At 41.7% G+C, this 17,080-nt stretch overlaps 1 protein-coding gene across 2 annotated transcripts in view; it reads left to right on the top strand.

Annotated features, from left to right (window-relative positions):
• Positions 1–7,929, top strand: part of MCF2L2 (MCF.2 cell line derived transforming sequence-like 2) — a 227,007-nt gene extending 219,078 nt beyond the window's left edge. The window contains exons 28-29 of one of the 2 annotated variants that reach the window (XM_022571165.2): positions 354–457; positions 533–7,929. In XM_022571165.2, the coding sequence (XP_022426873.1) occupies positions 354–457; positions 533–665 (237 nt within the window). In that variant the 3' untranslated portion in view covers positions 666–7,929. Of the gene's footprint in view, positions 1–353 lie in introns of both variants that reach the window. The other variant, XM_089910785.1, reaches the window with a different exon arrangement.
• Positions 7,930–17,080: the final 9,151 nt, after the last annotated feature.

A 17,080-nucleotide genomic window follows, 5' to 3' on the forward strand; every position in this document is an offset into this window, starting at 1 on the left:
TTTCTTTCCTTCTTACCTCTTTCATATTTTCCCTCATCCCTGTTCATCAGCTTCTCCTGCCCCCTCTTCCTCTCCTCCTTCCCTCTCCCTCCTTTACATGATTCTCACCCATTAAGGACTCGGCCTAATCCAGGAAGCTGAGGTCACTGGATCTGCAAAGTGGCTCAGGCCCCACATCCCCGGCTCCTTAGCGATCCCCTGGTTTCTGGCCAAAATTAGGGTCTCTTGCTGAGGACCTGAGTGGCCCCATAGGAAAGCTGGGGCGGCCCCGCCCTGCCCGCGGGAATCGCCGTGTGGACCGGACCCGCTCCCCACCCAACCGCAGCATTACACCCCTGTCCCTTCCCTTCCAGCTGTCGGGGCTTTGCCAGTTGGACGACAGTTATGAATCCTCCAAGTCTGTTCAGGAAACGGGAGAAAGCATCCAGGGAGAGAAAGAGGGCGGCGAAGAGGACACGTGAGTGTGAAACGGAAAGAAAAGTAAGCGAACTTGTTAGCCACTGCTCCTCTGACTTTCTTCTTGGAATTTCAGGGCCACTTACAAAACTGAGGAGAGCCCTGGGATGTCCGCTGGCTTGCTCGACCCCAGTGGGGAGACCGGTTTTCGAGCAGAGGCAGTGCGGGCGCGGGAAGGGGGCCTGAGGCCGCCCTCCGCAGAGAACTGACACTCGTCCCAGACAACCCAGCCTCCCCGGCCTCCTGCATTCCCAGGAGCCGCTGCTGTGGATGCGGAGGCCGGCCCGCCCTTAAGCAGAAGCAGCAAAGGGGCCTTGGAACCTCTCCGCTGCCCTGCCCGGGGGCAACAGGACCATCTTGCCGGAGCCTCAGGAGCGGTCGCCATCCGCCCGCGGAGCCCACCCCTCCCGGTGCAGCCCTGCTCGCGCAGGGACTCGGCGCAGACCCCGTGGAGAACCTGCAGGTGCTGACGCACTCCTGCGCAGGGACTTGGCGCAGAGCCCGTGGAGAACCTTGCGCCATTAGAGGCACGCCTGCGCGAGCGCAGCCGGCTTGGTTGCGGACCCCGCGAACCTCGAGCTGCTCGGCACACGCGCCTTTTGGAGGTTAGCATAATCCAGTGTTGGAGAGCTGAGCGCAGGGTTTCTCAATGTCGGCACTTTTGACTTCGCAGGCTGGATACTTCGTTGTTGGTACTTCTTGTGCCTTGTAGGATGTTTGGGAGCATCTCTGGCCTCTGCCCACTAGATGCCTGTAACACCCCCCCACCCACTTACCCAAATTATGACAATCAAAAATGCCTTCAGACATTGCCAAATTTCTGCTGGGGTGGAAGTGGGGAGCTAGGTTGAGAACCTCAGATCAGAGCTGCTCAGACTCCACATGGCAGCCCTGTGTTCACCTCCCTTAATCCCCACAGGAATGTTAATGTGATACTTTTGTTACTTTGTTCCAGGATTGTTTCCTTTTAGCGAGGGTTGGTTACAGGTTAATTTCTTACGTTTAGACTTGTTAGTTTTTAGTTTCAGTTATCCTCGGTTATTTATTTTTAGTTTTATTAATTTTCATTTGTTTTTAGTTTTCTAGTTATTTAATCTTATAGCTTTAAAGTTACCTGTTTATAATTATTTTGTCTTTAAAGTTACTTAGTTTTTGAGTTATTTATTTTCAGTTATTTATAGTTACTTTGTTTTAATAGTTATATATTTCCAAATTAGCTTTAGAATTATTCATTTTTAATTATCTGTCTTTTCAGTTGTTAATATCTGAGTTATTTATTTTCATGGTTATTCTATTTTTCGTTATTGGCATTTTTGAATTATTTATTTTACAGTTACTTATTTGAATAGTAAAAACTCACTGGAAGTTTTTGAATTCCTTTATTTTCAGAATAAAATAGCTGTCTTTATTTTGGGGTTTTTCCGCTAGTTATTTGGTTTTAGAGTTACTTATATTCACAGTAATTTATTTTCACTTATTTTAGATTCTGTGTTATTTTTACATTCATTTATTATTTGGGTTTTTTATTTTTTAGTTATTTGGTTTTAAATTATTTTATTTTCAGTTGTTGCATTTTTGAACATTATATTTTGAATTTTTTAGTTTCAGAATTTTTGAGCTAGTTTCTGAGTTATTTTCAGAGTTACTTATTCTCAGTTATTTCTCTTCAGTTTTGTCTTTGTCATTCAATTTTTTTTCTATTCACTATTTTTAGTTATTTTATTTTCAGGTTTATTTTCAGAATTATTTAGTATTATAATTATTTAGTTCATCAGTCAGGATCCAATCAAGAGAGACACTATACTAGTTATTTTAACAGAAAGGATTTACTATAAGGAAGTGCTATCCAGCTATTGGAGATTTTAATGGGAAAAAAAAGTGATAATGAGATATCATGAAGATTCTAACTATAAGAAGCAGCTACCAGCCCAAGGGCAGAGGGAACAAGGGAAGAGGTTGGGGGCCCCACATGGCTGAGGGTAGCCCTCTGGTGTGTGGGGGGGGGTGGCATTCCCCAGGTGCCCCCAGGAACTTGAAGGCGGGCCTGGGAACTGGATGCAGAACTCTGCTGCCAGCTGGTGCTAGAGGAAGGGGCGTGATGAGGCTGCTTAAGTGTTGGGAAAATGGTAAACTGCAGCTTCTGGAACCGACTGGGGCTCTCAGGGTGAAGGCCAGTTGCTACGGCAATACTGAAGGGAACCCAGGCACACAGGGAGGAGCAAAGCCCTCGCTGGCAGAGGAGGCGAATGGCCCCAACCACAAAGCGGAGAGCAGAGGGTGGGCGGGAAGCTGAGCGATCATGGCTAATAACCAGCACCCTGAGCTCTGGAGTTGTTTATTTTTAGAGGTAGTTTTGGATTTAGTTGTTTTTGGAATTGTTAGCGTGCTTTGATTTTAACTTTTCACTGGATGAGGGATCTGGCTGAGTTTTCAGTCCCCTGACATTCCTGGAATGGAGTGGGTCAGCAGGCACCTGGGGAGTGTCTCCCATGAGACTCGGGAACATCACTGTAGAATTCAAGAAAACGAAAATAGTGTATCCATAAAGAAGCCCTTTGACTGGGTGGCCAAAAAGGGAAGAGAGTGAGGGATAGACCATCAGGGAGGGGCTTCTTGGCACGATTATCCAGCAGAGTGTTTGAAATTTTTCAGAAAGTTGAACTATGTGGTGGGTCCACACTCTCATGCCCCCTTTCCTAACAACAAAGTATCTGTCTTATGGTAGAGTGTGTTTCAAATTGGTAGGATACAATACTTACTATTTGCACACACAAATAAAGTTCTTCCCAAATCTATAGGAAATCTTACTTCCTTCTACCTGCATTATTTTCCAACCCACCTTGTTCCATTTTGACCATAAGAATATTTATTTATTTATGTATGTATTCCCTCCTTTCATTCAACACCTATTTCCTGAGCACCCCCATCCTAAGGAAGGTGCCAGCATCGGGAGAGACCAAGGAGGTTTGAAGATGAGTGAGAGGTTCCTCAGTCCAGTTGGGGGAGACAGATGTGGAAACAGATCATCGCAACACGGTGTGACACATACTGTGGGGGCACACAACCCTGCTGCTGTGTGATGAGTCTGGTTATGGAAGTGTTGGGAAAATGGTAAACTGCAGCTCCTGGAACTGAAGTACAGTTTTGAAAATTTTAGACTTCTTAAAAACCAGGAAAAAAAAAAACAGAGAGTGGCTCTTCTATGAGTGAAATTTGTATCATCATTTTGTTTGGGTAAATGGAAAAGAATCCAAAACCATCAGATAAACCCCCCAGCCTTCTTTTACTAGTCGTTCAATTCGTCATGTCACCTGTTGCCCACTAGAGGGACTCATTTCAACACGTTGCTGAGGAGTGGGACTGCTGTAGCCCCAGGTGAAAGTGGTCTGGCCTAGGATCTGTAAAATCTGGCAGAGTCTGAGTCCACACTAAACACCAGCCATGCACTATGAAATGATGAGAAAAGTTAGAGATCCTCTAAACCAGCACTTCCCAGAGTATATTTTGCAGCATAGGCAGAAGAGTGTAAGAATTCAATGAGTTAATCCCACAATGAAAAAGAATTATCTAAAAATAAATACACTTTAAAAACACTACACAGGGAGGGGAGACCTTCAAGATGGCGGAGGAGTAAGATGTGGAGATCACCTTCCTCCCCACAAATACATCAAAAATACATCTACATGTGGAACAACTCCTACAGAACGCCTACTGAATGCTGGCAGAAGACCTCAGACTTCCCAAATGCAAGAAAGTCCCCACGTACCTGAGTAAGGAAAAAGAAAAAAAGAAAAAACAGAGACGAAAGAATAGGGATGGGAGCTGTGAAGGAGGAAAAGTTTTCACACACTAGGAAGCCGCTTCACTGGCGGAGACTGGGGATGGGCAGGGGGGAAGCTTCAGAGCCACGGAGAAGAGCGCAGCAACAGGGGTGCAGACGGCAAAGCGGAGAGATTTCCACACAGAGGATTGGTGCCAACCAGCACTCACCAGCCTGAGACGCTGGAAGCTGAGGCTCGGGCTTCCGAGGTCAGATCACAGGGAGAGGACTAGGGTTGGCTACATGAACACAGCCTGAAGGGGGCTAGTGCGCCACAGCTAGATGGGAGGGAGTCCGGGAAAAAGTCTGGAACTGCCTAAGAGGCAAGAGACCATTGTTTCGGGGTGCGCAAGGAGAGGGGATTCAGAGCACTGCCTAAATGAGCTCCATAGACGGGCACAAGCCGTGGCTATCAGCGCGGACAGCACAGCTGGGCATGAAACGCTAACACTGCTGCTGCAGCCACCAATAATCCTGTGTGCAAGCACAGGTCACTATGCACATGCCTCCTCCCGGAAGCCTGTGCAGCCTGCCACTGCCAGGGTCTCATGATCTAGGGACAACTTCCCTGGGAGGAGACATGGCACACCTCAGGCTGGTGCAACATCACATTGGCCTCTGCTGCCGCAGGCTCGCCCCACATTCCAATTACAACCACTGTACGCCTCCCTCCCCCCACCCCGGCCTCAGTGAGCCAGAGCCCCCTAATCAGCCACTGCTTTAACTCCGTCCTCTCTGGGCAGGAACAGAAGCCTGAGGGTGACCTACACACAGAGGCGGGGCCAAATCCAAAGCTGAACCCTGGAAGCTGTGCGAACAAAGAAGAGAAAGGGAAATTTCTCCCAGCAGCCTCAGGAGCAGCAGATAAAATCCCCACAATCAACTTGAGGTACCCTGCATCTGTGGAATACCTGAATAGACAACGAATCATCCCAAATTTGAGGTGGTGGACTTTGGGAGCAACTGTAGACTTGGGGTTTGCTCTCTGCGAATGACTTGTTTCTGATTTTTATGTTTACCTTAGTATAGTTTTTAATGCTTGTTATCACTGGTGGATTTATTTATTGGTTTAGTTGCTCCCTTTTTTTTCTATTACTTTTTTATTTCTTTAATTTTAATAATTTTTTAATTTTAATAATTTTTTAATTAAAAAAATTTTTTTTTCTTTCTTTTTTTTCTCCCTTTTCTTCTGAGCCAAGTGGCTGACAGGGTCTTGGTGCTCCAGCCTGATGTCAGGCCTGAGCCTCTGAGGTGGGAGAGCCGAGTTCCGGGTATTGGACCACCAGAGCCCTCCCGGCTCCATGTAATATCAATTGGCAAGAGCTCTCCCAGAGATCTCTGTCTCAACACTAAGACCCAGCTCCACCCAACAGCCAGCAAGCTACAATGCTGGACACCCCATGCCAAACAACTAGCAAGACCCATTAGCAGAGAGGCTGCCTGAAATCATACTAAGTTCAGAGACACCCCAAAACACACAGCCAGACACAGCCCCACCCACCAGAAAGACAAGGTCCAGCCTAATCCACCAGAACAGAGACACCAGTACCCTCCACCAGGAAGCCTACACAAGCCACTGAACCAACCTCACCCACTGCGGTCAGATACCAAAAACAACAGGAACTACGAACCAGCAGCCTATGAAAAGGAGACCACAAACACAGTAAGTTAAGAAAAATGGGAAGACAGAGAATTATGCAGCAGATGAAGGAGCAAGGTAAAAACCCACCAGACCAAACAAATGAAGAGGAAATAGGCAGTCTACCTGAAAAAGAATTCAGAGTAATGATAGTAAAGGTGATCCAAAATCTTGGAAATAGAATGGAGAAAATACAAGAAATGTTTAACAAGGACCTAGAAGAACTAAAGAGAAAACAAACAATGATGAACAACACAATAAATGAAATTAAAAATTCTCTAGAAGGAATCAATAGCAGAATAAGTGAGGCAGAAGAATGGATAAGTGACCTGGAAGATGAAGTAGTGGAAATGACTACAACAGAGCAGAATAAAGAAAAAAGAATGAAAAGAAATTGAAGACAGCCTCAGAGACCTCTGGGACAACATTCAATGCACCAACATTCAAATTATAGGGGTCCCAGAAGAAGAGGAAAAGAAACGGTCTGAGAAAATATTTGAAGAGATTATAGTTGAAAACTTCCCTAACATTGGAAAGGAAATAGTCAATCAAGTCCAGGAAGCACAGGGAGTCCCATACAGGATAAATCCAAGGAGAGACACACCAAGACACATATTAATCAAACTATCAAGAATTAAATACAAAGAAAAAATATTAAAAGCAGCAAAGGAAAAACAACAAATAGCATACAAGGAAATCCCCATAAGGTTAACAGCTGATCTTACAGCAAAAACTCTGCAAGCCAGAAGGGAGTGGCAGGACATATTTAAAGTGATGAAAGGGAAAAAATCTACAACCAAGATTATTCTACCCAGCAACGATCTCATTCAGATTTGATGGAGAAATTAAAACCTTTACAGACAAGCAAAAGCTAAGAGAATTCAGCACCATCAAACCAGCTTTACAACAAATGCTAAAGGAACTTCTCTAGGCAGGAAACACAAGAGAAGGAAAAGACCTACAAAAACAAACCCAAAACAATTAAGAAATGGTAATAGGAACATACATATCAATAATTACTTTAAATGTGAATGGATTAAATGCTCCAACCAAAAGACATAGACTGGCTGAATGGATACAAAAACAAGACCTGTAAGTATGCTGTCTACAAGAGACCCACTTCAAACCTAGGGACACATACAGACTGAAAGTGAGTGGATGGAAAAAGATATTCCATGCAAATGGAAATCAAAAGAAAGCTAGAGTAGCATTTCTCGTATCAGATAAAACAGACTTTAATAAAGACTAGGGCTTCCCGGGTGGCGCAGTGGTTGAGAGTCCACCTGCCGATGCAGGGGACATGGGTTTGTGCCCCGGTCCAGGAAGATCCCACATGCCATAGAGTGGCTGGGCCCGTGAGCCATGGCCGCTGAGCCTGCGCATCCGGAGCCTGTGCTCCGCGACGGGAGAGGCCACAACAGTGAGAGGTCCACGTACCGTAAAAAAAAAAAAGATGAAAATAAAGACTGTTTTCGAGAGACAAAGAAAGGCACTACACAACGATCAAGGGATCAATCCAAGAAGAAAATATAACAATTGTAAATATTTATGCACCCAACACAGGAGCACTTCAGTACATAAGGCAAATTTACCCATAAAAGGGTAAATCGACAGTAACACAACCATAGTAGCGGACTTTAACACCCCACTTTCACCAATGGACAGATTATCCAAAATGAAAATAAATAAGGAAACACAAGCTTTAAATGATACATTAAACAAGATGGACTTAATTGATATTTATAGGATATTCCATCCAAAAACAACAGAATACACTTTCTTCTCAAGTGCTTATGGAACATTCTCCAGGATAGATCATATCTTGGGTCACAAATCAAGCCTTGGTAAATTTTAAAAAATTGAAATTGTATCAAGTATCTTTTCAAACCACAACACTATGAGACTAGATATCAATTACAGGAAAAAAACTGTAAAAAATACAAACACATGAGGCTAAACAATATGCCACTAAATAACCAAGAGATCACTGAAGAAATCAAAGAGGGAATCAAAAAAATACCTAGAAACAAATGACAACGAAGACACAACGATCCAAAACCTATGGGATGCAACAAAAGCAGTTCTAAGAGGGAAGTTTATAGCAATACAATCCTACCTCAAGAAACAAGAAAAATCTCAAGTAAACAACCTAACCTTACACCTAAAGCAATTAGAGAAAAAAGAACAAACGCCCCCCAAGTTTAGCAGAAGGAAAGAAATCATAAAGATCAGATCAGAAATAAATGAAAAAGAAATGAAGGAAACAGTAGCAAAGATCAGTAAAAGTAAAAGCTGGTTCCTTGAGAAGATAAACAATATTGACAAACCCCTAGCCAGACTCATCAAGAAAAAAAGGGAGAAAACTCAAATCGACAGAATTAGAAATGAAAAAGGAGAAATAACAACTGACCCTGCAGAAATACAAAAGATCATGAGAGATTACTGCAAGCAACTCTATCAATAAAATGGACAACCTGGAAGAAATGGACAAATTCTTAGAAAAGCACAACCTTCTGAAACTGAACCAGGACGAAAAAGAAAATATAAACAGACCAATCACAAGCACTGAAATTGAAACTGTGATTAAAAATCTTCCAACAAACAAAAGCCCAGGACCAGATGGCTTCACAGGTGAATTCTATTAAACATTTAGAGAAGAGCTAACACCTATCCTTCTCAAACTCTTCCAAAACATAGCAGAGGGAGGAACACTCCCAAAGTCATTCTATGAGGCCACCATCACCCTGATACCAAAACCAGACAAAGATGTCCTCAAAAAAAGAAAACTACAGGTCAATATCACTGATGAACATAGATGCAAAAATCCTCAACAAAATACTAGCAAACAGAATACAGCAGAACATTAAAAGGATCATACACCATGATCAAGTGGGGTTTATCCCAGGAATGGAAGGATTCTTCAATATATGCAAATCAATGTGATACACTGTATTAACAAACAGAAGGCTAAAAGCCATATGATAATAGATGCAGAAAAAGCTTTGGACAAAATTCAACACCCATTTATGATAAAACCCCTCCAGAAAATAGGCATAAAGGGAACTTACCTCAACATGATAAAGGCCATATATGACAAACCCACAGCCAACATCATCTTCAATGGTAAAAAAATGAAACCATTTCCGCTAAGATCAGGAACAAGACAAGGTTGCCCACTCTGACCACTCTTATTCAACATAGTTTTGGAAGTTTTAGCCACAGCAATCAGAGAAGAAAAAGAAATAAAAAGAATCCAAATCAGAAAAGTAGAAGTAAAGCTGTCACTGTTTTCAGATGACATGATACTATACATAGAGAATCCTAAAGATGCTACCGGAAAACTACTAGAGCTAATCAATGAATTTGGTAAAGTTGCAGGAAACAAAATTAATGCACAGAAATCTCTTGCATTCCTATACACTAATGATGAAAAATCTGAAAGTGAAATTAAGAAAACACTCCCATTTACCACTGCAACAAAAAGAATAAAATATCTAGGAATAAACCTACCTAAAGAGACAGAAGACCTGTATGCAGAAAATTTTAAGACACTGATGAAAGAAATTAAAGATGATACAAATAGATGGAGAGATATACCACGTTCTTGGATTGGAAGGATCAACATTGTGAAAATGACTATACTACCCAAAGCAATCTACAGATTCAATGCAATCCGTATCAAAGTACCACTGGCATTTTTCACAGAACTAGAACAAAAAATCTCACAATTTGTATGGAAACACAAAATATCCAAAGCAATCTTGAGAAAGAAAAACGAAGCTGGAGGAATCAGGCTCTCTGACTTCAGACTATACTACAAAGCTACAGTAATCAAAACAGTATGGTACTGGCACAAAAACAGAAATATAGATCAATGGAACAGGATAGAAAGCCCAGAGATAAACCCACACACATATGGTCACCTTATCTTTGATAAAGGAGGCAAGAATATACAGTGGAGAAAAGATAGCCTCTTCAATAAGTGGTGCTGGGAAAACTGGACAGCTACATGTAGAAGAATGAAATTAGAACACTTCCTAGCACCATACACGAAAATAAAATGGATTCAAGACCTTAATGTAAGGCCAGACACTATAAAACTCTTAGAGGAAAACGTAGGAAGAGCACTCTTTGACATAAATCACAGCAAGATCCTTTTTGACCCACCTCCTAGTGAAATGGAAATAAGAACAAAAATAAACAAATGGGACCTATGAAACTTGAAAGCTTTTGCACAGCAAAGGAAACCATAAACAATACGAAAAGACAACCCTCAGAATGGGAGAAAATATTTGCAAATGAAGCAACTGACAAAGGATTAATCTCCAAAATATACAAGCAGCTCATGCAGCTCAATATCAAAAAAAAAACCATCCGATCCAAAAATGGGCAGAAGACCTAAATAGACATTTCTCCAAAGAAAAAAGAAGATATACAGATTGCCAACAACACATGAAAACATGCTCAGCATTACTAATCATTAGAGAAATGCAAATCAAAACTACAACGAGGTATCACTTCACACCAGTCAGAATGGCCATCATGAAAAAATCTACAAACAATAAATGCTGGAGACGGTGTGAAGAAAAGGAATCCCTCTTGCACTGTTGGTGGGAAAGTAAACTGATACAACCACTATGGCGAACAGCATGTAGGTTCCTTAAAAAACTAAAAATAGAACTACCATATGACCCAGCAATCCCACTCCTGGGCATATACCCTGAGAAAACCATAATTCAAAAAGAGACATATACCACAATGTTCATTGCAGCACTATTTACAATAGCCAGGACATGGAAGTGTCCATCGACAGATGAATGGATAAAGAAGATGTGGCACAATATTACTCAGCCATAAAAAGAAACGAAATTGAGTTATTTGTAGTGGGGTAGATGGACCTAGAATCTGTCATACGGAGTGAAGTAAGTCAGAAAGAAAAACAAATACCATATGGTAACACATATATATAGAATCTGGAAAAAAAAGTGGTTCGATGAACCTAGGGGCAGGACAGGGATAAAGATGCAGATGTAGAGAATGGACTTGAGGACACAGGGAGGGGGAAGGGTAAGCTGGGACGAACTGAGAGAGTGGCATGGACATATATACACTACCAAATGTAAAATAGATTGCTAGTGGGAAGCAGCTGCATAGTACAGGGAGATCAGCTCGGTGCTTTGTGACCACCTAGAGGGGTGGGATAGGGAGGGTGGGAGGGAGATGCAAGAGGGAGAGGATATGGGGATATATGTATACATATTGCTGATTCAGTTTGTTATACAGCAGAAACTAACACAACACTGTAAAGCAATTATACTCCAATAAAGAGGTTAAAAAAAAAAATACTACACAGGGGAATTCCCTGGCCATCCAGTGGTTAGGACTCTGCACTTCCACTGCAGGGGGCACAGGTTCGATCCCTGGTCAGGGAACTGAGATCCTGCAAGCCAGGATCTTAGTTCTTTTGGCATGGCCAAAAGAAAAAAAAAAAACACTACATGTTCTGCTCCTCTCTTGGTTGATCCCAATTAGTAGATTAAAGGAGCAGAGAACTCTTTCAGGAAGAATGTCTGTATACTTTTGTTAAACTCATGATTTCCCAAACTTATTTGACTACAGAACCCTTTTCTTAGTGGAATGTAACATCCCATGTGTAAAGGGAAAGAGTAAGCTGCTGTAACAAAGATATCCAACAATATAGTGACTTAAAGAATATTTCTGTCTTGTGAAACATCCTGGGTTGGGCCTGCAGGCTGCTGTGCTCCACACGGTCATTTAGTGGCCCAGGTTCCTTCCTTGTGGTTTTTCTGCCATCCACTAGAGCATTGTCTTTGCCTACATAGTCAAAAGCAGATCTCGGGAATGTCCAGTTTCCAGACTGCAGGAAAGGGAAAGAACTTGGAAGATATGCATACGTAATATTTTAAGGCCCAGTGTGCAAGTGGCATGCAAAATCTTTTCTTATATTCCCTTAGTGAAAGCTTTGTTTCACCAAGCTGCAAGAAGTATTGGGAAGCTAGCTAGGAGGCCATTGCCCAACTTCAACTTTATTACTGTGCATCAGTGTCACCCAGCCTGCCTGCAGCTGAGGAGGAACTAGAATCCATGTCCTCCAACTCCTAGGCCAAGATTCTAAGTTACCACACTAGCATTTGCTTATCAGTCAACAAGTATTAAGTGTCTCTTGAGTTCCAAGTTTACTGTCAGATGAGGATAGAAAGCTTTTTAAAATATAGTCTCACTAATCCTCTACAAAGTGTTTGTCAATTGCATCTTTAATCTGGTAGCAGTTTTTGTTTATGGATAAGCTTTTCAAATATGGCTATTATAAAAGTAACAAGAATTGTAGGTTTATACCATAATATTTTAATTTGCCAGGGAACATATACCATGGAAATTAACAAAAGGAAAACAGGGTAGAGAATCTTGAAATGGACCCAGATACATCTCAGAATTTATAAAAAAGGCATTTCAAATTAGTTCTGAACCAAAAAGATAAATGTTTTGTAAAAGTGGTGTTTGGACCACTGGATAGCAATGTGGAAAAAATAATAGTAAGTTTACCTCAGCCCTTAAAGTCATTCATATCAATTTCAAAACCTTGGCCTCTGTGCACTGGTGTCAAATCGAATCTCAGAGACAGAATTTTGGGTGAAGTAGAAAGAATAACTTTATTGCTTTGCCAGGCAAAGGGGACACAGTGGGCTTGTGCCTCTCAAAAACAGTGTGTCCTCAACCCAGAGGGATTTGGTGAGCAGTTTTATAGCAATGGTTCAAGGCCAGAGTTGCTGATAAGGATTAGGGTGTGTGCAGGGCCTGCACTCCTTTAATCTGGCCTCAGGTGGTCTCCTGATAAGCTTCTGTGGTTCCTTTAATCTGGAATGAAGAATGCTAACATCTTCCATTTGTTGGGCGTTTTAATTCTGTAAAGAGCTCAAAGATATTGTTATGTGTATCCCTTGAGGTGGAACCAGGACCTGCCCCAGGACTGTACTATTGTTTCTTGACTGCTCCTCCTTTGTCTCTGCATTGCTCCCTTCCCACAGGGTTCTGCTTGGTTTCACTGTTGTTCAAGTGTGTGACTTAAAGAATCATGAAAGTCAAAACATTTTGAAAAGAATCTTGAATAGGATAAAGTCTTTCCAGGCAAAAACTAAAACCAGAAGCTACAAAGGAAAATCTTGACAAATTAAGCTATGTAAGAGGCAAAAACTTATATGTAGAAAAAAGGAAAAATTAAAACTCAAAAGGTAAATACATTTTCAAAACATGACACAAGACTAATTTCCTTGGTGTATAAAGAGTGTTTACAAATCAACAACAATGGAAAAAGAAATGGGCAAAGGACATGAATACATAGGAAAAAAATTCAAAATCCAGTAAATATATGAAAAAAGGCCAAACAATGATATATCATTTTTCATTATCAGACTGTCCAACATTTAAAACTTTGATAATACCCAGTGTTGGAGAAGCTATACGAAAACCAGCACTCTCATACACTGTTGGTAAGAGTGTAAATTAGTAATATCACTTTAGAAGAGAATTTGTAACAGCTTTCAAAAATTTAAAATAAGTATATGATTTGATCCAACAGTTCCACTTCTAGGAATTTATTTTAATGATAAACTCATACAAATGAACAAAGAATTATATGTACAGATGTTTATTTTAGGATCACTTTTAACAGGAAAACAAGTAGTGAGAAATGGGAAACAACCTAAATGTCTGTGGTAGTGTAAAAATTTATCCCCAAATTGAGACTCCTTCCTTCAAAGAGTGGAATCAAATTACCTTCTCTTTAAGTGTGGGCTGTACTAATGACTCAGTAAATAGAATGTGGTGGAAGTGATGCTCGTTGACTTTCAAGACTACGTTATAAAAAGCATTTTAGCTTTTTCCTCATTCTCCCTCTTGGGTTATTCACTGTAGAAGCCAGCTGCCATATTGAGAGGACACTGAAGCAGCCCAAAGGAGAGACCTGCGTGGCAGGAACTGAAGCCTCCTGCCAACAGCCATGTGTGTGAGCCCCTGGGAGGTAGACTCTCCAGCCCTAGTCAAGCTTTCAGATGGCTTCAGCTCAAGCTGATGTCTTGGCTGAAACTTCATGAGAGACCTGGAGCGAGAAGAACCCAGCTAAACCACTCTTGAATTTACTACCAGAGGGCCATGAGATAATAAATGTTTGCTGTTTTAAGCACCTAAGTTTTGTTAATGATAGATAACAAATATATTAAATATGAAAAGCCGATTGATAAAATATTGTACTGACATACAATGGAACTCTGTGCAGCTATTAAAAATAATGTCTTCTGCCTGAGATGTAGAAATCTAGAAAGAGAACTATCCCCACACTTGCAAGATCAGAAAATCTGGAAAATATGCAAATTCACAACTTTTTGTGGACCCATGAGAGAGCTGAGTTCACCGGGCACCCATATAGCCCGAAGACCAAGGAAAGACAGGCACCTACAAAGAGAGATGGAACTCCAAGCACTTGCCTACCTGGAGCAGGCACTGCTATATGCTGGCAAAGAGAGTTCTGCTAAATTTGTGGCCCAGTGTAGGCTTGCAAGAGAAAATAAAAACCAAGGGGCCATAGATATAATGAATATTTGCATCCACTTACAGGCTTTTCTCCTCCAATGGTCTCACTGGGCACTCACAAGAAAGATTAGCAAAAGTCCTGAGAAAGCATCCTTGAGGGCATAGCCTGGGGAAGGGGAGTATCAGTTGCTGCAGGAAAGACAGGAGACAAGGCTTGGATCCTATCGCCCCATATTTCCAACAGAACAAAAGTAGAACAGCTGCCCAAGAACAGGCAATAAACACATCCTTCAGGGCTGGTAAATCCAACTGCAGCTGGGGAAAGATAATGGAATAAAAACCAAACCTCTGATCTTGGGAGAGAGGTGGGAATACGTTCTGTGCCCAAAACTGCTGGAGGAGGGTAGAAACACTTTGAAGGTCACACCCCCTCAAGACCCAGGGACAGAGTGCCTGCCTGCCTGAGACTTAATCAGAACAGAGCACCTCATGGCTCAGTCCCCAGCCCCAGGCTAACAAGCACTGAGTATCAAGTAACAGTGGAGTCTGCTGGGAGAGCTACAAGGGCATGGAGAGACTCTGACACATACCAGGGAAGACCTAAAGCTGAGAGTGGAGCACACAATGAGAAAAACATTTGGTCAAACAATGCCATACCTTAAACACAGGTAACACTTGAGAAATCTGAAGTGCATGGTGTACTTAGGCTAACTGTAGCAACAACAAACTCAAGGGTCTACACAAAAGAGTGAAGACTGCAGGAAATGGTAATCACATAAGTAAGTACTGAAGCTTTTTCCCCTCATTATTTATGTCTCCTTAAAAGAAAATTGACTATTTAAATATAAAAAGAATAAGAATATGTTGGGCTTCCCTGGTGATGCAGTGGTTGGGAGTCCGCCTGCCAATGCAGCGGACACGGGTTCGTGCCCCGGTCCAGAAAGATCCCCAGAGTGGCTAGGCCCATGAGCCATGGCCGCTGAGCCTGCGCGTCCGGAGCCTGTGCTCCGCAACGGGAGAGGCCACAACAGTGAGAGGCCCGTGTACCGCAAAAAAAAAATAATAATAATAAAGCGGTTAATCCATCAAGAGGACATACCAATCCTAAATATTTACACATTAATAACAGAGCTTTGGAATACACAAAGCAAAAACAGAACTGCAAAGAGGAATAAACAAATCCACAATTTAATCTGATATTTCAACTCCTCTCTTGTAAGAATTGATAAAACAATAAAGAAAAAATCAGTAAGAATATAGAATACTTGAACAACACTGTCAGCCAATTTAACCTAATAACATTTATAGAATACTGAATCCAACAACAAAGGAATACACACACTCTTCTTAAGTTCACATGGAATATTTAACAAGACAGACCATTGTTATGGGCTGAATTGTGTCCCCCCCTGCTGTTTGGTCCCATCCTGTTGATGGTGATGCTCTTGCCTAGGAAGTAGGAACACCTGAGGCACTCACCAAGCTTGTGGGGCCAGTGTTGTGGCTGGACTAGCCCGTGTGGTTCTTATAATGATTGCAGTACACACTTCAGCCAGAAACCTTCAGGGAACTTTGAGGAACAAGATTTACTACTCATAGGTCCTGGAGGGTACACAGCACACTCAAGGGCCATGAAGCAAGGTCACAGGTTGAGAGACAGCACAAACCTGGGGCTCTGCCTTTTTTAGGGCCCAAGGGTGGGGTGTTTAGGGTTTCACACGTTCACTCTTTATTGGCTAATTTAAAGCATAAGAGAGGGAATTAGGGAATGGAAAGGGGGAAGCTAAAAGAATGTTGAAGAAGAAAGTTGGAGGGCTAATAATACCTGATTTCAAGGTTTATTGTAAAGGTACAGCAATCAAGGCAATTTGATCTTGACATAAAGATAGAAAATTATATCAGTGGAACAGGATAGACCCATATACATGTGGACAACTGATATTCAACAAAGGTACAAAAGCAATAGAGTGAAGAAAGGATAATTTTTTCAGCAATGAGCTAATCCACATCTCAAATCATATGGAATTCTCAATAAGATATTTCTCATCCGAAACCATCAAGGCCAGAAGGCAGTGAGATGATATATTAAAGTGCTGAAAGGAAAAAGACTGTCAAGAATTCTATATCCACAAAACTGTCCTTCAAAACTGAAGGAGAAATTAAGACATTCCAGATAACAACTGAGATAATTTGTCACTAACAAACCTTCCCTACAAGAAATGCTAAAAGGAGTCCTTCAGAAATGAAAGGTTACTAGAGAGTAACTCAAATCCACATGAAGAAATAAAGAGCACCAATAAATGTAACTACATAGGTAAATATAGAAGACATTATAAAAATATTTTTTTGTTTGTCATAGTCAGCTCTGGCTACTGTAACAAATTACCATAGACTGAATGACTTAAACAACAGATTTATTTCTCACAAGTTTGGAGACTGGGAAGTCTGAGATCAGGGTGCCAGCATGGTGGCATTCTGGTGAGGGCCAACTTCCTGGCTTGTAGACAGCTGCTTTCTCACTCTATCCTTACGTGGTGGAGAGCAGAGAGAGAACTAGCTCTCTTCCTCTTCCTATAAGGACACTAATCCCATCATGAGGGCTCCACCCTCATAATCTA

This window comes from Delphinapterus leucas, chromosome 4 (assembly GCF_059928025.1).
Source record: "Delphinapterus leucas isolate spDelLeu-1000000601 "Yukka" chromosome 4, BTC_Dleu_Yukka2, whole genome shotgun sequence".
Taxonomy (NCBI): domain Eukaryota; kingdom Metazoa; phylum Chordata; class Mammalia; order Artiodactyla; family Monodontidae; genus Delphinapterus; species Delphinapterus leucas.